At 40.8% G+C, this 23,260-nt stretch overlaps 2 protein-coding genes across 14 annotated transcripts in view; one reads left to right on the top strand and one right to left on the bottom strand.

Annotated features, from left to right (window-relative positions):
• Positions 1–14,605, bottom strand: part of TTC3 (tetratricopeptide repeat domain 3) — a 127,745-nt gene extending 113,140 nt beyond the window's left edge. For 2 of the 7 annotated variants that reach the window (XM_045501396.1, XM_045501395.1), the window contains exons 1-3: positions 14,387–14,605; positions 1,668–1,822; positions 533–575 (exon numbers count right to left, since the gene is read on the bottom strand). In XM_045501396.1, coding sequence (XP_045357352.1) covers positions 533–575; positions 1,668–1,811 — 187 coding nt within the window. In that variant the 5' untranslated portion in view covers positions 1,812–1,822; positions 14,387–14,605. Of the gene's footprint in view, positions 1–532; positions 576–1,667; positions 1,823–4,464; positions 9,164–14,386 lie in introns of those variants that run through there. The other 5 variants (XM_045501398.1, XM_045501397.1, XM_045501399.1 and 2 more) reach the window with 5 other exon arrangements.
• A 42-nt stretch (positions 14,606–14,647) lies between these two features.
• LOC123610590 (phosphatidylinositol glycan anchor biosynthesis class P) overlaps positions 14,648–23,260 on the top strand; it is a 35,755-nt gene continuing 27,142 nt past the window's right edge. For 3 of the 7 annotated variants that reach the window (XR_006718218.1, XR_006718217.1, XM_045501405.1), the window contains exons 1-4: positions 14,737–14,927; positions 15,350–15,453; positions 21,489–21,561; positions 22,098–22,216. Coding sequence is in view for 5 of the 7 variants with exons in the window: in XM_045501405.1 (XP_045357361.1) it covers positions 15,372–15,453; positions 21,489–21,561; positions 22,098–22,216 (274 nt within the window). In the remaining 2 variants the exon portion in view is untranslated. The other 4 variants (XM_045501406.1, XM_045501407.1, XM_045501409.1 and 1 more) reach the window with 4 other exon arrangements.

Genomic DNA, 23,260 nt, shown 5'->3' on the forward strand with positions numbered 1-23,260 from the left:
TATACCAACTATACTTCAACTAAAAATATATAAATCGGGGCACCTGAGTGGCTCAGTTGGTTAAATGTCTGACATGATTTCAGATCAGGTCCTGATCTAAGGGTCGTGAGTTCAAGACCCACAGTGGGCTCTGTGCTGGGCATGAAGCCAAATTAAAAAACAAATGAGCAAAAAACAAACAAACAAACAAACAAAAAAACATAAACCAAGGTGCCTGGGTGGCTCAGTCGGTTAAGTGTCCGACTTTGGTTCAGGTCACGATCTCACGGCTTGTGGGTTCGAGCCCTGCATCGGGCTCTGTTCTGACAGCTTGGAGCCTGGAGCCTGCTTCAGATTCTGTGTGTCTCTCTCTCTGCCCCTCCCCTTTTTGCGCTCTCTCTCTGTCTCTCAAAAATAAATAAACGTTAAAAATGTTTTAAAAAGACATAAATCAAAAAATAAAAATGACAGATATGTAGGACTGGTATGTTGATGCGAATGGATGAACCTCCCATTACAGTCTTTTAACAAATTAAAATACCAAGTTACTCACCTAAGTTTCTCTCACTTTGGGTAAAATCTTTATACTGCATCCCCTAAATAGAAAAAAATTCTTTTGATTTGTATCTGGTGAAATGCAACAATACAGCTTTCAATTTTTAATGTAAGGATTATCAGTACTAAAGTAACAAATTTCAGTGCCCATTTACTTATATACTTTGATTACACTATCTTTGCTCAGTGGTGAGCCTTTAAGCCTTTTTTCAAAGCATTTCATTTCTCCTGAGTCTGTATCTACGGCTCTCTCTTAAGAACCATTCTAATCTCCAGTCAGAAAACCATATTTCCTCATCACTCATTCTCTGGTATTGTACATTCTTGTTGAGGCACTGCTTACTTTCCCTTCTGAAATCACATTTGTACCTCCTGTAAAACTTGTGTACCACAGGGGCACCTGGGTGGCTCAGTCGGTTGAGCGTCCAACTTCAGCTCAGGTCATGATCTCACTGTCCGTGAGTTCGAGCCCCGCATCGGGCTCTATGCTGAGAGCTCAAAGCCTGGAGCCTGTTTCAGATTCTGTGTCTCCCTCTCTCTCTGTCCCTTCCCCACTTATATGTGTGCACGCTCTCTCTCTCTCTCTCTCTGTCAAAAATAAACATTAAAAAATTTTTTTTAAAAACTTGTGTACCACAAAAACATCTTTACTCCCATAGCTCTAAATCAAAACACCTTTAAAAAGTAGACATTAAAAGTTCTCAGAATAAAAAAAGATCTTTAACTACGAACAGTAATGAACGTAGTTTTAACTAAACTTACTGTGGTGATAATTTCACGACACATACGTATTTCAAGTCATTATATCGTACATGGGAAACTAATACAATGTTTTAGGTCAATTATACCTCAATAAAATGATAAGCCTTTAAGAAGACACAATGTTAGGGGGACCTCGGTGGCTCAGTTGGCTAACTATCCGACTCTTGATTTCGCCCTAGGCCATGATCTCACGGTTCCTGAGATCCAGCCCCACATCAGGCCCAGGCTGTTATCACCGAGCCTGCTTGGGATTCTCTTTGTCCCTCTCTCTCTGCCCCTCCTCTCACTCTCTCTCTCTCTCAAAATAAAGAAATAAACATTAAAAAAAGAAGAAGAAGAAGACACAATGTTAAAGAATCAACAAATCTTACCACCCCATTGCAGTAAAGTTGAGTCACACGAACACAATCATTGGACATAAATTCAGGAGCAAGGACACAATCGTCCACATAAGGGCAATCTTCTAACAAGGCATCATCTACTACAGTGAAATCTCCCAGGGCAAAATCATCCATGCTGTACCATCCTAAGGAAATAACACAAACCCAAATTAGTAATTAAGTCATTTGAGATAATATGAGAAGCAGTTTTCCTGGCTTCTATGGTATATTAGAAAAATCCTTGGAACTTAGGCCTCCTCAAAATAATCAATAAGGACACTGAGCTCTGGAAGATTCTCATCCTCAGTCTGCTATTCTTTCCCCAACTCTCCTCAAATGATCAGTTTATCTTTCTTTTCTTCCTTAGACTCACATAGTCACCATCTCTACTCTGAATTTATCTGTTTGCATGTCTCCCTTAGCTGGGAGATAATTAAGGGCATTTTACTCACTTTTGTATGTGCCTGGCACATGGTAAGCCCTCAAATAATTGTTTGCTGAATGAACAAAAGACATCTTTCCACTGCTGCCCTTCTACACCATCTGCTTTTACTGCATCCTATAAAATACGCCATTTCATCACACACAAACTCTCCTACATTCTCAACCTCCTGGCCAGAAGTAAATCCTGACTCCACTGAGAAAATGGTGTCTTACTGGCTGTTCATATTCTGCTATCCGTCCCTCCGTGAGTGTTCCTGTCTTGGACAAAGAGGCAGAGCTGGAGTGGTCCTGGGTGAGACTGTCAATCTCCCAACTTCCCACAGCCGCATCCAGACTTCCATCCTCCTAACAATCACTGCATCTCTCACTCTCACAACTACCACACCACAGAGCACTGCTAGATTGCAAAGGTAGGCAAAAACCCTCATATTATCAACAGCCTCGTATTATCAAACATATTAACTATGTTTTAAAAAGAATCATTTCAATGGGGGGAGAGGGAAATTAGGGCTGGAGTTTCAGACTAAGGCTTTTTTCCAGAAGAAAGTTCAATAATAAAGATTTATAGCTATCAGAGATTAGCTACAAAACCTAAGTATCACTGAAAAATGCAGCATGGTAGTACTTCTAACTCTCGCCCATGTAACGGCCGTCTTTCCCTCTCCTCACCAGCACCATCATGAACACCGTTTCTTACACCTTTCCACTTCACCACTATCGCCCCGCTCCTGTTAGGACAAACAAAGCTTCTTTTTTCCTAAGCAAGACCACCGTCAGTCCTTGAAATACAAACCTGTTCTTTTAATTCTTCTTGTGTCCAATTCGCTGTACGAAAACCTCACAGTAGCAGAAGTGAAGAACAAGAACCATCTCCCTAGCAAACTATTCATGCTATTTGTCACACGTGGTACCAAACATTTTCACATACACCATCTCATTCATCCTCGCAGCAATTCTCAGGTCCGATCATCACCTCCAGTGTGCAGATAAGAAGCATGCTTAGTAAAATTAAGTAATTTGCTCAAGGTCACCAAGCTAGAAGGATTTAAACTTAGGTCCTCTGATTCCATAGTCTCTCCTCTCACACACTCTTCCTTGTCACTGCCACCTAGCCAATTCTTGCTTGTTGCCATGTTTAAGAACACTGGCAATCATCACAGTGTTCCCCTCTCTCCTCCAAACTCTCACCAACCCAGCCACACCAAGGCCTGTATACACGATCCCTTCAGGACCCCAGCCTTACCATTCACCTCCTTGGCTAAAATGATCTTCACCACCTGTGACACCAAGGCTCTTCCTTCCCAAGGCTACACCCCAGATCACTGTGCAGGTTTAAGCCAGTTTTTAAACCTTTAACTTTGATTAGCTCCTTTCTGACCACAACCAAGAGTCATACAGCTCTTGTGTCCCCTGCCTCCTACCACAGACATCCTTCATCAAGAATTCTTCCTCCCTTTTCTCCCATTCGAATCCTTTCAGCTTTCTGCAACTGGCTTTCCACCTCTGTTATTCAAGGAAAACTGCTTACAACAAGGTCATTAATGACCTTCTACAAGAGACTGATTATCTATTATGTCTGGAACCTGAACTGTCTGTATGAACAAGGTTTCCAGAGTTTGGAGAATTTAACTCCAAAAGCGAATGACTGGAAAAAACAGACTTTTTAGCACCCAAGGTATGGCACATAAAGTGGGACATATGCTATCCTGGAAAATATATACACTTTTTAATTCATCTGCCTTACAAACATTCTGTGTGTGTAGAGCCAAGAACTCTCTGTCATAGCCCACACATCGCCATCACGGCATCAGTTATAATCCAATTAATGTGCTCATACCCAGGAGACTGAGCCACTGTGACAGCATGCTGGTCATTCACAGCCTGGCAGATCTCACTGACATCACACCTGACTCACCACACCCTATACCAACTATTCTATGATTAGACACTCGTGTAATTTTTATTTTCTACCTTGTTTTAACCAAAGAGGCAATATGGCACAGTGGTTAATTAAGAGCATGGACTCTGGAACCAGACTGCCTGGGCTTGAATCCTGGCTCCCTCATTTCCTGAGTGTGTGATCTTGGGCGAGTCACTTAACTTCTCTGTACTTCGCTTTCCTCACATTTCCAATGGGGATAGCAATACTACCTATTTGATTAACCAGTAACACGTTTATAGTGCTTAGAATAGTACATGGCATATAGGAAATATTATAAATATCAGCTATTGTTAACATTAGTATTAGATGCATATTTTTAAAAATCCACTGTTTGGATGCTTCCAGCTAAATGGTCTACCTTAACTGCTAAGTCCAAAGAGCACTTTTCAGCTTACAACTTACTTGACGCTGTTGACCACTTCCTCCTTCTCAGAACTCTTCATATGGACTCCAAAGACCATCTTCTCCTGGTTTTCCTCCTATTCTTCTGGCTGCTTTTCCTCAGTTTCCATGGGCTCTTCTTCTCCATTCCCCGCCACCCAAATGTCACCTCTCTTTTTTTTTTCAGGCTTACTCTCTCCTCGGTGACCTCATCCACCATACCCAGGGCTTCAAAATAGTACTTTCTGCACTTCCATCATTTGCACAGCTTCACCATGATTTTTGCCATTTCCACATATCGCATGTATTTTTATTTATTTAGTAGTTCTCTTTTATTGGGCTCACTTGGCCTAAGTGGTAATATCCATGATATCATAGATTTGAGATACAATTTACATTTTTCATACACATTAAGTTCTTAACTATTACAGAATCCATGCGCCACTTTAAATTATCTCAAACTGCACTGAAGCAAACAACGGCTGAAACGGCCAGATGCTCAAGTCTCTAATTTCTCCAGGCTGCACTGCATCTCTATAGTCCCCGTCAACAAGATGTCCCACAAGTTCCTCAGATTAAGTTCAAAAATAAACTTATCTTTTTCTTCAAAAACAAACAAATGAAACGAAGTTCTCTCCTCTTTCCGTATGTTACCAGTCAACTGTTCTACATGCCACGTGGTTAAGCAAACCAGTGATCCGGAGGCAATCTGGACTCCCCAGTCTCTCTCAACATTCCTATCCATCTGACCACAAAGTCCTGTCGTTTCTACCCACCTATGAAATCTAAAATTAGCACCCATACACCTGTTCATGCCAATGACACTACCTTCATTTTCGCTTCATCTTTTCTTCTCTGAACTAACTTAACAAGCAGACTCCCAGCTGGTGATTTGCCTTCAAACTTGGCACTCTCTAAAACTCTGACCATAACATTTTACTGCTTAAAATCATTCAATAGCTTCCCTTCACCTTCAGAATAAAGTCCAAACTTTGTACTGCAGCTTGGAAGGTCTTTAATAATCCTGTTTCTGCTTTTATTTCCAGTCAGTCCACAACATGCAACACAGAAGACATTCATACTCAACTGCCTCTGATTCATACACAAACCTTGTTCTACAACCACCTAAGGCCTACCAGTCTGGGAAGCATTTCCTGATCTTCTTACTACTACTACCAAGTTCCTTTCTGCACCTCTTCTCCATAAGCCCAGAGCGCCCTGCCCACATCTTTTTGACAGCAGTTCTCACACTGGTCACCACAGGCTTATCTTTGTAGGGCTGAGAGGGTACACTGTGCCCTATTCATCTTGATTCCCTAGCTCAGTACTTGCCAAATTTTTTATTCAAGCTCCCTAAGTAGAAAACTTTACTAAATCCACTTGCTACCTCTACTACTGTTATTCAATATTTTTTTGAGAATAACTCAACTTTTAACTCAGATCTAATCTTGTTTTAATAGAAAATTTGATACCACAAGAAACCTTACACTTGGAAGGACTTTTTTTTTTCTTTCTAATACACTCAAGTAAGAATGTAAAAGACTTCTAAACCCATCAGTTACAATGAACTAATAGGGGACTCTCACTGCAAAACAAAGTAGATCCTCGATTCTAAAATTTTTTAAATTTTGCTGAGCTTATAGAACTAGGAATGTCTAAAACCACCCTTTCCCCCCAAAAGCAACAAACCTCTGGCTAAAAACTAAAGCTGAGAGTCAAGAGCTACAAGTAGTATTGCCAAGAGCAGCAACGGACACAGCCCTGGGCCAGAAGCAAAGTGAAGACACCGAAAGTGGTCCAATGTAAACTCCCTGGCTCCCAACCAAACATGATACAAATCCTATCAGAAGAAAAGGGCCTCCAAATCAAACTCTCAAGATCCCACGGAGAAAGATCAAAGAGTTCATAACCAAAGATCATCAAGCATAGGAGGTGACAACCCAATATGAGAGATAGACAACAGAAAAAAACAAGGAATAAATTTAGATCCCTAAAGACATCAGACATTGGGACTGCCAGATACAGTCCACAGAATACCCATGGGTTCAGAAAAACGAGGAAGCAACATGAAAGAAAGACTTGATGTATCTGAAAAAAGAACCAAGTGGAACTTTTACAAATAAAAAATATAACGGTTAAGAGTAAAAGGGAAAAAACGGACGCATTATAGAGAAGACTAAGCACAGATGAAGAGAAATTGATGAACTAGAAGATATGGCTGATAAAATTACCCAGCACTGTAAATTCTGATAGGGAAACAAGGAAATGAAAACTATGAAAGATGAAAAGTACCTAACCTGGAAACAGTTCAATACATACACATTCAACTAAATTTCCAAAGAGACAATATTTATTACAAGGCTCAGAATCTTCTAGACCTCTTGAAAGACAAAATTCAGAATCCAACAAAATTCAGAATCAAGAAATGTGTGTATCCAAAAGAGGATAAACAAAAAGTAATCTCCATTAGACTTAAAAAGGAAATGACACAGCACCAAAGATAGAATATCCAATGCAACCAAAAGAAAAAGAAGTTTCTTCAAAGTAGCAAAAATGAACGCACAGGAGGCTTTCCATGTAGAATAATATCTTCACCATGTGGACAGAAAATAATCGATCAACCTAGAATGTGTATACCCATCAAACCTCTCTCAAGAACAAGGATAAAATCAAAATAATTTTATATAAAAATTGAGCTACCAAGAGACTTGAACTAACTTCTTAAAGAATACCAACTAAAAGACATAAACTGACTGGATTGAAAGAAAAATCCAGTAATATATTCTCTGTAACAGAAACCTAAAATGTCAGGGCATAAAAAAAGTGACAGCAAAATAAAGGAGAAGTATATTCCAGGTAAATTACCACCAAAAGGAAGGTGAGATAGACTAAATAGATGCTAACACAAAAAGCTAAATTAAGCATGGAGAGGATCACAGCATAATAGAAAAGATTCAATCCATCAAGAAAATAATGTTAAACTTTTACATCCCTAATCAAATAATCTCACCACACATCAGAAAAGTTGTTAGAACTATAGGAAGTCAGTTAGAAAGTAGTAGCAGGAGATTGCACACATCTTTCTCAATTAATGACCAGTGAAACAAAAATTAATAAAGACAGTCTGAACAACACAATTTGCAAGTTTGATCTAACAGATACATAACAGTTAGAAAGCACATACTTGTCACAAGTACACACTTAACAGTTATTATTCACTATGTACAAGGCCACAAACTGAGAGCAAGCAAACATTTTTTAAAAGACAAAATACTACATTCTCTGATAACACAATTTAGGAGTGAATAACAAAAAGAAAAATGTTAATGTAGATACTTTTGAAAATTAAAAAAACATGTTACATGTTTCAAAGAAAATTTTAAAACATGTACATCAAAGAAGAAATCAAAATGAAAATTTTAAAGCACTTATATTTGAAAGTTAATGAAAACATTGTAAATTAAACAATGTTAGCTAAGGCAAAAATAAATTTTGGGTTAAGTTTACAGCCTAACACACTTATACTAGGTAATAACAATGGCTGGAAATTACTAAGTTAAACATGGAATTTAAGTTAAAAAAGTAATATAAGCCCAAAGAAAGAAAAAGGAAGTAAATAAACGAAAAGGAGTCAATGAACAACAACAAAAATTTAATAGAATTATGCCAAAAATTAATCCATTTCCAAGATTAGTAAAATAGACAAATTTTTGGCAAGATTAATCTAGAAAAAAGAGAAGTCACACACAAATATTCAAAATGAGAAAAGGGGGTTGGGGCGCCTGGATGGCTCAGTCAGGTAAGCACCAACTCTTGATTTTGTCTCAGGTCATGATCTCAAGGTGAGTGGGATTGAACCCCGCATCGACACTCTGTAATGACAGTATGGGGCCTGCTTGGGATTCTCTCTCTCCCTCTCTCTCTGCTCCTCCCCTGCACTCTCTTTCTCTCTCTTCCAAAATAAAAAATAATAATAATAAATAAACAAAACAAATGAGAAAGGGAACATAACTACAGATAAAGCATAAATTAAAAAGGGAATTAAGAGGGCACCTGAGTGGCTCAGTTGGCTGAGCGTCTGACTTCAGCACAGGCGCAGGTCATGATCTCGCAGTTTGTGAGTTCAAGCCCCGTGTTGGGCTCTGTGCTGAAAGCTCAGAGCCTGGAGCCTGCTTTGGATTGTGTCTCCCTCTCTCTCTGCCCCTTCCCTGCTCATGCTCTGTCTCTCCCTCTCTCTCAAAAATAAATAAACATAAAAAAAAAAAAAAAGGGGGTAGAAATTAAGATAATACCATGAACTTGATGCCAATCAACTTCAAGTTTTTGTTGAAAAGACAAATTTCTTAAACTTACCAAAACTGATTAAAAGCAATGGAAAATTTAAAGTCCTACTATTATTCCATTGCTAATTACTACCAAATTATCAACCATTTACAATCTTTCTACAAAGAAAACATTAGATCCAAATGATCTTAGGGGTAAATTCCACCAAACATTTAAGAAACAAATCACCCCAATCCAAACTGTCCCAGGGAACAGAAAAAAAAAAAGAACTATTCTTTAATTGTATGAGGGTGGCGTAACATTAATGCCAAAATCAGACAAGATAGTCAATAAAGAATAATGATATGTGATTTCACTCATAAACAGATAAAAAAAATCCTAATATTAGCAAACTCAATCCAGTAGTTCATAAAAAAAAAAAAAAAAAAAAAAAAAAAAAAAACAAAACAATTCACTAAGATCAATTTGGGTTTATCTCAGTAGAGAATACAAAAAAGAATTAAGAATTTTAAAATGTATTAACTGAAATCCACTACATTTAACAGATTAAAAAAGAAAAACTACAAGATACTCTCTCTCAAGTTTTTCTGTCCCATGCAGAAAGGCATGTGACAAAACTGCAAAGACTTCCCTAACTTATAAAGAGTTATTTACAAGAACTTAAATATTTTTAATGCAGAAACATTCCCTTTAAAATCGGGAATGAGACATGTATATGTCCACTACAATCACTTTTAATGAACAATCATCACTTCCATTGAACGTAGATGTAAAAGTATGCCAGCATATTAAGACAAGAAAAAAAAATTTTAAGGAAAATAATTGAAAGGAAAAACAAAAAGTGTATTTGCAATGACATAATTATTCACATAGAAAACTCAAAAGAATTACAGAAAATATATTAGAAACAATAAAAGTTTATCAATTGGGTGACTAAAGACTAATATAAAAATCCATTAAATTTCTATTTGCTAACAGTAAACACAGAAAATAGAATCTTAAAAAATAACACCATTTATAATTGAAACAAAACTACTAGAAACATTAGAATATTTTAATGTTTAATGTTCTCTCTGTATAAAGTTACAAAACCAAATTAAAAGACATTAAAAACCTAAATAAATAGAAATACATACCATTTTCTCAGACAGGAAGGCTCAAAATCTTAAAGATTTCAATTCTCCCTCAAATTGATTCAATAATTCCAATTAATTCCCAAAGAGTTTTTCATGTCATGTGACAAGTTGACTCTTAAAACAAGAACAGAGGTCCAAGAACAGCTGAGACTCAAGACCCCCTGCCCCAAATAGCAAGATTTCTGGTAAAGCTATAGGATTAATAATTATAACAGTGTGGTATAACACAGAGATAGACAAGGAAACAAGTGGCAAAGAAAAAGGGAGCCAGAAACAAACCCATGCTGGTGAACAGAGGGACAATTCCACCTATGGTATGAGGACAGCTATAGCCACATGGAGGAAAAAAAAATGAATGTGGATCAGTGCCTCACACTATACACAAAAATCAATACCAGATGGATTATGAATTTAAATGTGAAAGACATCATTTTAAAACTTCTAAAAAGAAACATAGGAGAACGTCTTTATAATTCCAAGGCCAGGTAAAGTTTCCAATTAGATTACATTAAAATTAAGAACTTCTGTTCACCAAAATACACCATAAAGAGTAAAAAGACAAGCCATGAACTGGAAGAAGATATTTACAATGCATACAATCAATAAAGGATCACTGTTACCCATTTGTTAGTTTTAAAAGACAACAGAAAAATGGGTAAAAGATACGAACAGGCATGTCACAAAAGGAAAACCGTTCATAAACATGTGAAAAGATGCTCAAACTCATTAACAAAGAAATGCAAGTTAAAATCACAATGACAAATCATTTCATACCCATTTGATCAGCAGATATAAAGAAATCTGATGATGATAATAAGTGTTGGAGTGGATACAGATCAACCATAACTCTTACACACTGCTCATCCAAGTATATAAATTGACAAAACTGCTAGTCGAAGTACAAGGTGGTACAACCACTTCAGAAAAAACAATTTGGTAAAGTTGAACATTCATACCCCATAATCCAGCAATTTCACTTCTAGCAAATAGCTTACCACAGTGGTATTCCAACCTTTTTTTACTCACAAACCACAAAAAATACTTCTAATCATTTCACACTAAGATGACACCTAAAATGCTCAGTCTAAGTTTAAATAATTGCAAAGGATGAATTTCTTGTGACATTTAAAAATAAAGCTGACACATCACTGGCTTAAATTGTTATAAGTATTACTGCATACGATTGATCAACAATAACTATATACACTGATAATTGAAGATAAGTGTTAAAATGTACTGCAAATGCAGTCTTGAGGAAATGGGAAGTGCCTGGATTTAAAAAGGCTTTCTCTAACAACATACACTAGATTTTAAATTATCTCTTTGTTTTCCATGGAGTTTTTCCACTTGGAACAATGCCTTCGTCAGACTCCATGTGGATGAGTGGTATGCCTTCCTTATCTAAGGTAGAAGTGCTACTAGGAAAGGTAAGGTGAAAGTGGAAGCAACAGGAGGCCTCTATTACAGGCCTCAGGCATTACCAACGTCAGGAAAGAGTACACATGGAATTTAATCATCTAGAAATGGAGGCATTAATATCCGTGGTGCCCAAGTACTGCCTAGAAATACCTTCATTACTCCCCTGAGGGTCATACACCCCAGCATGAAAATTAGAGAAATTCTTGCAACTGTGTACCAGAAGATATGTATGAAAATTTCATAACAGCAACACCTAGAAAGAGCCAAAATGTTCATCAAAGAAGAATGCATACACTGTGTTATATTCGCCGTGGAATATTGCACAGCCTTAAAAAATGACTTACATCTATACTCAGTATCAGTGATTCTTAGAAACAACATTGAGTGAAACAACCAAGTCTCAGAAAACTGTATCCAGAATTCCTTTTTTTTTTTAAGTCAAAAACCATACAATACATTGTTGAGGAATATACACATATCTGGCAAAATTATATTTAAAAAGCAAGAAATGACACCATTCAGGATAGTAGTCACTCTGCAGTTGAGTACATTCGATATTGGTCATTTTGATTCTTGGATTGGGTGTATTGATTGGTGTTCATTTTATTATTTTGCTTCATAACCTGCATATATATTACATATATTTTGTTTTTTATTATCTTTATTGTGTTACATATATTTTGATTATATCAAATATTACATTAAAAAGGAAAAAAGATTTTTCAAAACCATTCATCGTATTTTAAAAAGCAATTAAATCGCCTCAACTGCCACTAGAGAGGTACATATACATATCACGGAAATTACTAACTTTACATCAACCATAGGTGCAAAATAAATTTTTACTGGAATTAAACTTATGAGGACCACATGAGATAAAGACTGAGCAAATTAGCTGTGAGAGATGAACCCATCTGACACAGAGCTGGAGCAGTAGCCAAGGTGGCTGCAAGCAAATTTAGCCAAACACTAAAGTACAAGGAAGCTGGTCAGTAAAGAGAAGACAAAAAAAGTTAAAAGTCTAATAACATAAAATATTAGCAAGGGTGTGAGGAAATAAATGGGTGTCCTCACTCAAAACCAGTGAGTGAAAATTAGTACAACCACCTTGAGAGCTTGTGTGATATTTAGTAAATTGAAAATGCACATAACCTATCTAGCAACTCTGCTACAGGTGCATTTCCTAGACAAACTTCCAAATGTGTGCACAAGCAGGCAAGTACAAAGAGGTTTACTGCAGGATTGTTTTAGAGTCAAAAACCAGAAACAACTTCAAAATCCATCAATAAGGAAATGGATAGATTATGGTATATTCATACAATTGAATTCTTTACCAGTAATTGAAATGAACCAAAGGTAACACAATTATCCAATTTATTTGTATATAAATCTCAAAATATTATGCTGATCAAAAAAAGCAAGTTGCAAAAGACACTTATCATTTAACACCGTTAAAATTTAAAACACATACCACTACATATTGTTTACGGATTCACTGTGAAATCAAGTATAAAATAGGAACACGGTGGCTGCCTCTAGAGGAGGTGGAGGAGCTCGGAGCACCTCCAATATCTGCAATTTTACTTCTTATAAAAAAAAAAGGATCTGAAGTAAATCTGGCAAAATAATTACATTTGTAAATCTGGGTCATGGACTGGTTAGATCCCCCTACGTATATTATGTGTGAATTATTCCAGAAGTTAAAAAGAAAAAGGGAGATTAGGCAAAGGTAAGAAAACTGAACAAATGAACAGAAATAAACAGACACCAAAACACAGCCTTTGAGCGCAGAGCACGAACCTTTGAGCAAGAGGAGGCGTAGAAGGTAGGGTCTTTAACGGGTTTGAAGTCTCTTTCCCTGGGTATCCTTGTAATAAATCCTATTTTGCTCAGGATAAAATGCAAATTTCTTGCAATAAAAAAATGTCCTAACTGAAGCTGTAACTATAAGGAGACTGCTCCCAAGGGAGGAGTAAAATCTGTAAGATGTCTACCTTGACTCCCCTCGCCAGGGTGTTGGGCAGAATCAAGTGACAATTTATGTGAACGCCATAAAACACTATACGAACCGTTAAGTATGATCAAGAATGCCCAGGAACAGCTAAAATATATTTACCCAGCTGGCGTGTACGTATATTTTGGAAGGAGTCTGCAGTTGAAGGGCTTTGGGTGTCTAGGGCGCTTCTGGAAAAGGCACTCTGCACGGGTACCAGCCAAAATTCGCCTACGCCTAGGCTCGATTTTGGGCCCTTGGCTCCCCCCTTATTCCATCCCCAGAATAGGCTGGTTCGACAGGCCACACTTGTCGCCAACACTATAGAGCAGCTGGCCAGACCCGCTGCCGTCTCCCCTCTTCCCACCAGCGTTGGGGGTGGGAGGATGCTTCCAAAAGAAGGGAGGGGGGAGCGTTTCCCTTCCCTGGTCCCTTCCAGGGAAGGAGGCCACCACCCCCGGACTCGACTGCCATTCTCACGAAAGCAGGTGGCGCAGACGTAAGGCACACAAAACACAGAGGATGGAGCGTGCACGAACGTTCACGAACACTCGCGAACGAAAACGCGCACAAGGGGGAATCATACATTCGACAGGATCCGGGCGCGACACGCGGGCGGGTACACGATAAGACGCACACCTGGGCGGGAGATGCCCCAGGACAGGGTCACGACTGCAGAACGCGCGGCCACGCGAGGAGTGGACGCGCACCCCCCGGAGAGGGACGGTGACACAACGAGGGGCCACCCACACGGGCCACAGGCGCCCACGCCAAGAAGAACGGTCGCGACACAAAGAAGCCGAGAGTGGACACACAGGCGCGTGCTCGCACGCCCGGGCCGAAGGACCCCTCGCCTATCAGAGTTGTCACCCTCCAGACGAGAGTGCGCGGGCGGCAGGGGGATGCGCACACAAAGGGGCTACTCCCACCCTCGCACAGACGCCCGGAGGGGCCCAAGCTTGCAGAAGGGGACCATAAGACAAAGGGGACACACCCACTGGGGCCGAAAAAGGCGGCCACACCCCCAGCGCACCGGCACCCCGACCCACGCAGACACACCACGGGCACCACAGCTAGCGACGCGGGGCGACGCACACACACCCACACTCACCACACACCCACGGAGGGGGTGTGGAGGGCCCCTCTCCCCGGGCATCTCGGCTGCAGCGCGACAAGGTGACACATCCGGGAGCCCCGCCGCGCGCCAGATGTGCACTCACCGGGGCCCGCCGCCCGCGAGCCTCGGACGCGGGCCGCCGCCGACGCCGCCGCCTCGGGCCCTCCACGTCAGCCAGCGGGCGGGCGGGAGCGGGCGGCAGCGCAGGCGGAGGGCGTATCACGTGGGCAGCAGCGCGCATGCGTAACCGTGCCCCCCCGCCCCCCGCTTCCGCGGCGGCGAGCGGAGCGATCTAGCTTTCCCCAGTGCTGGCTTGCTGCAAGCCGGCGAGGGTCGCGGTGCGCCTGCGCCTGGGGTGGGGGGAGGCGTGGGGGAAGCGCCATCGCGTCCCGGCCTTTCCATCAGTTTTTCTTCTCTCGCGCCCCCCCCCCCCCCCCCGCCGCCAGGCTTCCCGGACAGCGCTTGCGCAGGGGACTCGAAGCTGAGGTGGTCGAGCTGTCGGGAGGGGCCTGAGTGGACGCTTCAAGGACCCAAGGTCGAGGGCCAACCCCCCCCCCCCCCATCTCCCACCCCTAGCCTCGAATGAGAAACAAGAAGCTCCTCCGAGAGGACAGGGTCCGGTCCCGGGTGCCGGGGCCCAAACCTGGGGAGGAGCCCGGCCCTGCCCTGCCCTTCCGCAGGGAAGCGAAGCCTGCAGGGCTGGAGCGGCGTCTGTCCCTCCTCTGCGCTCCCTTCCCCTCAGCTGCAGGGTGTGCGCGCGCACGCGAGGACCGGGGGCTTGTGCGCGCGTGCAAGCGGTGTGTGTTGGGAGGTGTGTCCGCAGGTTGGCCGCGTGCAGTGGTTTAGGCTAGGGGAAAAAACTGCAGAGGCTGTGCCCGTAGCAAAGCAATGAGGCTACGACAGACCAGTGACGAAGGGGAGTAAATCACTGACGATGATTGTGTTTCTTTCCCACAGATTGTCCAAAGCCACAGGGAAAATGGTGGAAAATTCACCGTCGCCATTACCAGAAAGAGCGATTTATGGCTTTGTTCTTTTCTTAAGCTCCCAGTTTGGCTTCAGTGAGTACTTTGATGGCCAGGGCCTTTTTCTGGTGTTCAAGGACAAGGAAATTACTGCATTTGTTCTTAGAATGGGCCCATCTGAATTGTGATCCTTTCTACCTATGTAGATACCTATGTAGATAGACATGAAATCAACCTGGGAAATCAGGGTTAGCTTTCTCCCGACAATAACCAATAAGAAGCAATACGTGGGAAGGTTTACTTTTTGGTTTTTTTTTAACGTTAATTTATTATTGAGAGAGACAGAGCATGAGTAGGGGAGGGGCAGAGAGGGAGACACAGAATCCCAAGCAGGCTCCAGGCTCTGAGCTGTCAGCACAGAGCCTGACGCGGGGCTCGAACTCACAAACCGCAAGATCATGACCTGAGCCAAAGTGGGACGCTTAACCCACTGAGCCACTCAGGCGCCCCTAGACGTGGGAAGGTTTTGAATGAAGGGTGTAGAGTGAGTAATTTGGTGCGGGTGCAGCCTGTGGGAGCTAGGAAGTGAAGAGAATTCGGCCAGAGAAGCCATGGGTGCTTCACATCCTGGATCTGGCTCAGTCCCTGGGGAGGATCCGGTTTTCCAGATAAGAAAACTGATGCTCATTGAGACACTAATGTGCCCACAGTCACACAGCAGGACCCACATCTCTCCTCTAAAGGATGTGGGGGGATGCCTCGGTGGCTCAGACAGTAAAGCATCTGACTCTTGGTTTTGGCTCCGGTCATGATCTAGTAGCGGTTTCCTGGGTTTGAGCTCCGCATCCGCCTCTGCGCTGACAGAACCGGCTTGGGATATTCTCTCTCTTTCTCTCTCTCTCTCTCTCCCTCTCTCCCTCTCCCCCTCTCCCGCTCTCCCTCTCCTCTCTGCCTCTCCCCCACTTGTGCTGTCTCAAACTTAAAAAAAAATTTTTTTTAATAAAAAAAAGGATGTGGGAATTGTGAGGAAAACCTGAGAGAAAATTGGGTGTCCCCATCCAACATCTTGGAATTTTGTAGAAACCAGGGAGGTGAGGGAGTGGTGGTGTTTCTGAACCTTAACTGCATCAGTACAGCCAGCCATGCTTTTGGCTAGGGTAGCGTATGGAGTAAAGATGTTCTAACTTGAGTTCAAATCATGACTCCTCTAGAGATGAGCTGTGTCACCTGAGACCATTTGCTTAACCTCTTGAACTTTCAGATTCTTCATCTGTGAAAAGGTGGTGGTCAAGTTTACTGAATGTTTATTGCGTGCAAGACAGTCCTGTGAAGTAGATCTTACTATTACTGTCCTCATTTTACAACAACAGTCCTGAGGCACAGGGTTTTAGTAATGTGTTCAAGCTAATATACCCTGTAAATGATAGAGCTTGGAATTTGAACCCAGACACTGGGTTGGCTTCACCCTGCTGCCTCTCACGGGTCTTGTGAGGATTAATTGCTGTGATTTATGCAAAGCAGTTAACATATAGGAACATAATTACTTAAGCGTTAGCTGCTGTTACTATTATCATCAACAACATCATTTTTAAAAATCCCTGTTTTAGTATTAGAAAGATTACACACTATACAAATAAATAAAGGCAATGACTTTAAGACCTAAATCCAGTAACACCCACTACTTTTAATTTTTTGAGGAACCTCCATACAGGTTTTTCAGAGTGGCTGCACCAGGTGGCATTCCCAACAGTATAAGGGCCACACCCTCGCTAGTATTGCTTGTTTTCTTTAATTCATTTTAGCCATTCTGACGGTGTGAGGTGGTATCTCATTTTAGTTTTGATTTGTATTTCCTTGATGATGGGCCACGTTGGACATCTTTTCATGTATCTGTTAGCCATCTGTATGTCTTCTTTGGAAAAATGTCCATTCTTCTGCCCATTTTTTTGACTGGATTGTTTGTTTTATGGGTGTTGAGTTTGATAAGTTCTTTATATATTTTCACTACTAACCCATTATCAGATACGTCATTTGTGATTATCTTCTCCCATTTCATAGATTGCGTTATGAGTTTTGTTGATTGTTTCCTTCGCTGTGCAGAAGCTTTTTATCTTGACGAGGTCCCGGTAGTTTATTTTTGCTTTTGTTTCCCTTGCCTCAGGAGACCTATCTAGTAAGAAATCGCTACAGCCCACAACCAAAAAGTAATGCTACAAATTTTTGAGTACTTACCAGATGCCAGGCACTGTGATAGGCAAAGGAGGAGCAAAACATTCAAAACTTACCTGCTCTCCTAGGGTTTTCATTCTAGTATGGGGAGATAGCCAGTGGACAAATTAAGTAAGTACCATATATATGATGTCAGATGATAACATGTACCATGGGGAAGAATGAAGCAAGAAAGGAGGCTAAGGTTAATGGGAGGAGGTTGTTGTTTTAAATACAGCAATCTGGAAGCACCTCCCTGAGAGATGTGATTTAAGCACAGACGTGAAAAGTGCGAGTTGGCTGTGGGGCAGTCAGGGGAAAAAGTCAGACAGAGAACAGCCAGTACCAGAAGCATTTAGAAGAACGTGCCTATGAGTTTGAGGAACCGATGGAGGTGTAGGCTTGAAGCCTGAGAAAATGAGGTAGAAAGTAATAGGACAGAGGTCAGAGGCTGTACCCAGCAGTTACGATAAAAGAAGGTATTGGGTACAAAGGGATTACATGATTCTCTCTACATTTAAATATTTACTGAATTGAAAACAAGCAATTTTCTTAGTCTGCTCAGGCCACTGTAACAATTCCGTAGACTGGAGACTTAAACAATCAACATTTCTTCCGGTTCTGGAAGCTGGGAGGTGCAAGATCAGGGTAACAGCATGGGTGGTTCTTGGTGAAGGCCCTCCTCCTGGCTTACAGACAGCCACCTTCTTGATGTGTCCTCACAGAGTGGCAAGAGAGCAAGTGGAAGCTCTGGTCTCTTACTTTCCTTACAAGGACACTAATCCCAGCATGGGGCCCCACCCTCATGACCTTTTCTAAACCTAACTACCTCCCAAAGGCCCTGCCTCCAAATACCTCCACATTGGGGATTCTAACTTCAACATACGAATTTGAGGGAGATATAAACCTTGGTTCCATAACACTAATTATAGATTTTGATAGTAACTTAGAAGGAAATAAAGGGAAATGATAGGAGTCAGGAGGGGGTGGTGGGTGGCACACAGCTGGAACAGCAAGTGATGGAAAACGCCTCATTTAAAAAGAGGGTATTTGAGCCAAGAAATGAATGGAAGAGAAGGAATCATCCATTGAAAGAATCAAATGAAGAACATTCCAGGCAGACAGTAATCACTGCACTCACTGTCAGTGCAAGGGCCCTGAGACTCCGCCTGGAGCAGGAGCATTGCGCAGCAGGACTAGACATTGGAGAAGTGAGCAGAATGTTGGAGTCCTTGCAAGAAAGGAGTTTGAATTTTATTCTAAAGGCACTTAATTTATTCTAAGGGTTTGAGCAGGCAAGCAATATGGTCAGATTTATATCTTTGGAAGATCACTCATTGCTGTGTGGAGAATGACTGCTCACGTGTTCTCAGCCTTGAAATTACTAGACACGCACTCGAAAAACCCGGAGTCGTTCTTCACTTACACTTTTTCTTCTCCCAACTCATTCATCTGCTCCTGCCGCTGAATCTGGTGGGGCTTTCTACTGCCTCTGCTCTTCCACAGATAGATCCCACACACACAACCATCACAGTGACTCATTTGGGACGCAGACCCAACTCCTCTACTTAAAACCTCTGGTTGGAGTGTAAATGGTTATTTGTCTTCATAGTTTGCTAGATCTTGAAAGCAAAAAAAAAAAAAAAATATATATATATATATATATATATATATACACACGTATATGCGTATATACATATATATGTATATACATATGTATACATACACGTATACATATATGTGTGTATATATATATATGTGTATATATATGTATCTCCGGCTGTCCTCATTGCCTAAAGCATAAAGTCCAAGTTCCTTGTACAACATATTTCATGATCTGGGACCTGTTCACTTTTCCGGCTTTATCTCTCAGCACTCACAGCCTTATGCTTTATGCCGTACGTACTCTAAACTCCTTAGTTTCCCCCAGAAGCATCACATTCCTCTTCACTTCCGTTTTAACTAATGCTCTTGCTGCTGCCTGAAAGCATAGTATGAACACACTGCATGGGTTCACAGTCCAGCTTAGGCAAGTTACTTAAATTCCCTGTGCTTTGATTTTTCTGTCTGTGGCTTATGAATAATAATAGCATGCATAATAGCATGCACCTCAAAGGATTTGGAAAGAGTCAGACAAGATACTGTATGGGAAGTTCCTGCCACTACGTTTGACTCATTTCTGTCTCATACACTAGTTTGTTTTTTTGTTTTGTTTTGTTTTTAATTTTTTTTTTACATTTATTTATTTTTGAGAGACAGAGCACAAGTTGGGGAGGGGCAGAGAGAGAGAAGGAGACACAGAATCCGAAGCTGGCTCCAGGCTGTCAGCACAGAGCCAGACGCCAGGCTCGAACTCACTAACCATGAGATCATGACCTGAGCTGAAGTCAGATGCTTAACCGACTGAACCACCCAGGCGCCCCTGCATTTCTTTAGTCTTAAAAGCCATCACAAGCTTCAAGCTGGTCCCTTGCCATCTTTTCCCTCTACCATTCAGCCACACTAAATGCCTCACCAGATCCTTCATGCTCTCTCTGTGGATCATGGCAGGGAACATTGTTTTCTCATATTTCCTTCCTTCCCCATCTGCAGGCCCCAATTATATGCATCTTTAATCTGGTTAATCCGCTACTCATTATTTAGGCCCCAGTTTAGTCATTTCTTCCAGGAAATCTTTCCTGACCACTAACATCATCTCCATCAGCACTAGTGTGGGCTAAGGTCCTCATATGTTCTTATGTCGTCTTTTATTACTCATACCACTTAATCACAGTGCAGTGAAAATATCAATTTACTTCTCTCTGTTCCCCCCCCCCCCCCAATTTTATGCTCGGGGAGGACAGAGGCCATGTCTTTTGGGTTCACCACCGTTTCTCATGCTCCTGATATAGAATATGACTCATCATCATTGATACCGATAGTTCGAATTTTATCTCTGCCCCTTACCTTGGGCAGATGATGTAACATTTCTAAGATTTCATTTACTCAGCTGTAAAAATGACATACACACATAGGATTGTTTTAAGGATTAAATTAAATACTACATGTAAAATGCTTAGCCAACAGTGAGCACTTGGAGGTTGACTGTTCTTTTTACATATTAACAACAGTAAAGGGTGCCACAAAGACTCCACTTGAGGGAAATAAGATTGTATTCTGGGAGATGAGGCAGAAGCCCAACAGGTAGTGGGTCCAAACAAGGGTAGTAGATACGTTCACCTTTGAGCAACAAGTGTCTGTAATCATTTCAACCCTGTGGGGACGAAGTGTTGAACAGCTACTGTATATAAGGCAAATTGCTAGGTTCTGTAAGGATCACAGTAACAGCTAAGATGTGATTTATATCCTGGGGAGCCTGGGTGGCTCAGTCGGTTAAGCAACTGACTCTTGATTTCGGCTCATCGACGGACTCTTGATGTCACTGTTGATGGATGGGACTAAGCCCAACATTGGGCTCTGCGTTGGGCTCTGTGCTGACCCCATGGAGCCTGCTTAGGATTATCTTTCTCCTCTCTCTCTGCCCTTCCCTTCCGTAGACACATGTGCTCTCTCTCAGAATAGTTTTTTAAAAAGTGATTTCTGACCTTACATTGCTTAAAATATAGTATAAGACTTAAGACATGTTTTAAAACAAAAAAGACTAATGGGGGGAAGAGTAGCTTAATGAGTATAGAGTTTTAGATTTGCAAGATGGTAAAGTTCTAGAGATCCATTTCACAGCAATGGAAATATACTACTTTAACTTGTTGTAAGTATCATAGGAATGATACAGATAAGGAGCTAGAAGACTGAAGGGAAAGAAAAGTCATTTTTGAGGTGATCAGGGAACCTTCAAAGGAGCTTTTTGTGTTATCTAAACCTTGATAGATTAGATACATGCCTTACTAACTTCTCTTTTTTCTTTTTGTTCCCCTTTTCTGCAGTACTATATCTTGTGTGGGCTTTTATTCCTGAAACTTGGCTAAACTCCTTAGGCTTAACCTACTGGCCTCAAAAGTAAGTTTAATGATTTTCTTAAATAAAAATGTATTAATGCTGTTTCTCAGGATCATAGTTTTTCCTTTAGACTTCCCAAATCTTAAATATTTATTCTTTTAAGATCCATAAAAAGCCATATAGAAATCTAAAGCTTTTTAAAGGACATCACTGATACACCTTTAAAAATGGTGAGGTGGACACAACATCATTATCTCCATTTCCTCCTGACATCTTGCTCAGATAACACTACAGAAAAAAACATTTTAAGGTATAAACCCATGGGAACAAATAATGGGATAGCAGGTAAGAAGTATCAGCAGAATTTAAGGAAATGGATTGCAGGTAGGTGAGTGGTAACTGACTTAGTTTCCACTTTTTCCATGTTGCTATGGTATGGAATGATACAGGATTGCAGCTTTTCATCATGAGACCTTGTAGAACGATTTGTCTAATCAAAAATAAAATTAAATTCAAAAAGCATGTTACCTTGGTGACGGACTCTTGAGAATAATGACTTTTTAGGCAGTTACCTACTTTAATATTTTCTTCTGCAGGTATTGGGCGATTGCATTGCCTGTCTACCTCCTCATTACTATAGTAATCGGTTATGTACTCTTGTTTGGAATAAACATGATGAGTACCTCTCCACTCAACTCCATTCATACGATCACAGGTAAATGTACCTCAGAGGGAAGTGTGGGGGAATGGAAGAGAAAGAGTCAGCAGTTTTATCAAGAAAAGCAACCGAGAATAGGCTACAGTAGGTGACACACACTGGCCCGGTAAAAAGAACCTGGGAGAAATAAATACAAAGTTATACCAGAGGAGATGTTTACATGGCAGAAATAAATTCTAAATCTGCTGTTTATAGCATGTGTATTTTCCCATAAAGACTACAAGTACATAATATGTTCCTTAGCAACTGTTCCTGAGAAAAACAAATTTTATCCTAAACAGGCAGTGTTGATCAAGGCAGGCAAATCGTTCCATGTAGACCTTGTCTAGGAGAGCAGTATGACAGTGTGCCCCCTCCTCAGGACCCTTGTGTCCATCTGATCCCAGTTCTGTAGATAAAGAGCCACAGCATGTTTCTGTAGTTTTTTTAAATTCTCTTAAGTCTAACGATCAAAGTAAATTCCTGAGCTTGCTCAGATTGTAAGAAGTGAAGTATTTTTTATTATACTTATGGTATTAATCACACCATATTGCTTGGTATGATTTTTTTTAACTTTTCAAAGCTTTTGTTTCATGAGTCTCTACAATATATTTTGAACCAGTTACAGTATTTTTATATTTCTTTTCTGAGAACCTACTGTATTTCCTGAATTCTTGCCTGGAATTACCGCAAATAGACAATTTGTACAAAGGGGATGTCGTTAAGTTTGCACGAATGATTTAATAGTTTGGGGATATTGGGTTAAATCTGTTTTCCAAGCCTCAGTCTAATTCTGTCCCTATGAGAAGTGTGCAAGTGGGACTTTAATCATCACTGTACAGTTGAATGAAATATTAATTTCTTACCCTAGTTAGATATAGAAAGGACTTTCCTGATTTTTATTCCAGTTGGGACATTTCTTTTAAAGAGAGCATTCAAGTAGTCTTAATTATGTTAACACGGTATTTATTATTATGCAGATATTAGCTCAGTAAACTATGTAGTGGATCTCCATAAACCACAGAAACCGTAGAAGAAGTTACTTAGGTAAGCATAGCTTTT

The sequence above is a fragment of the Leopardus geoffroyi genome, chromosome C2 (genome assembly GCF_018350155.1).
Source record: "Leopardus geoffroyi isolate Oge1 chromosome C2, O.geoffroyi_Oge1_pat1.0, whole genome shotgun sequence".
NCBI classification, from domain to species: Eukaryota; Metazoa; Chordata; class Mammalia; order Carnivora; family Felidae; genus Leopardus; species Leopardus geoffroyi.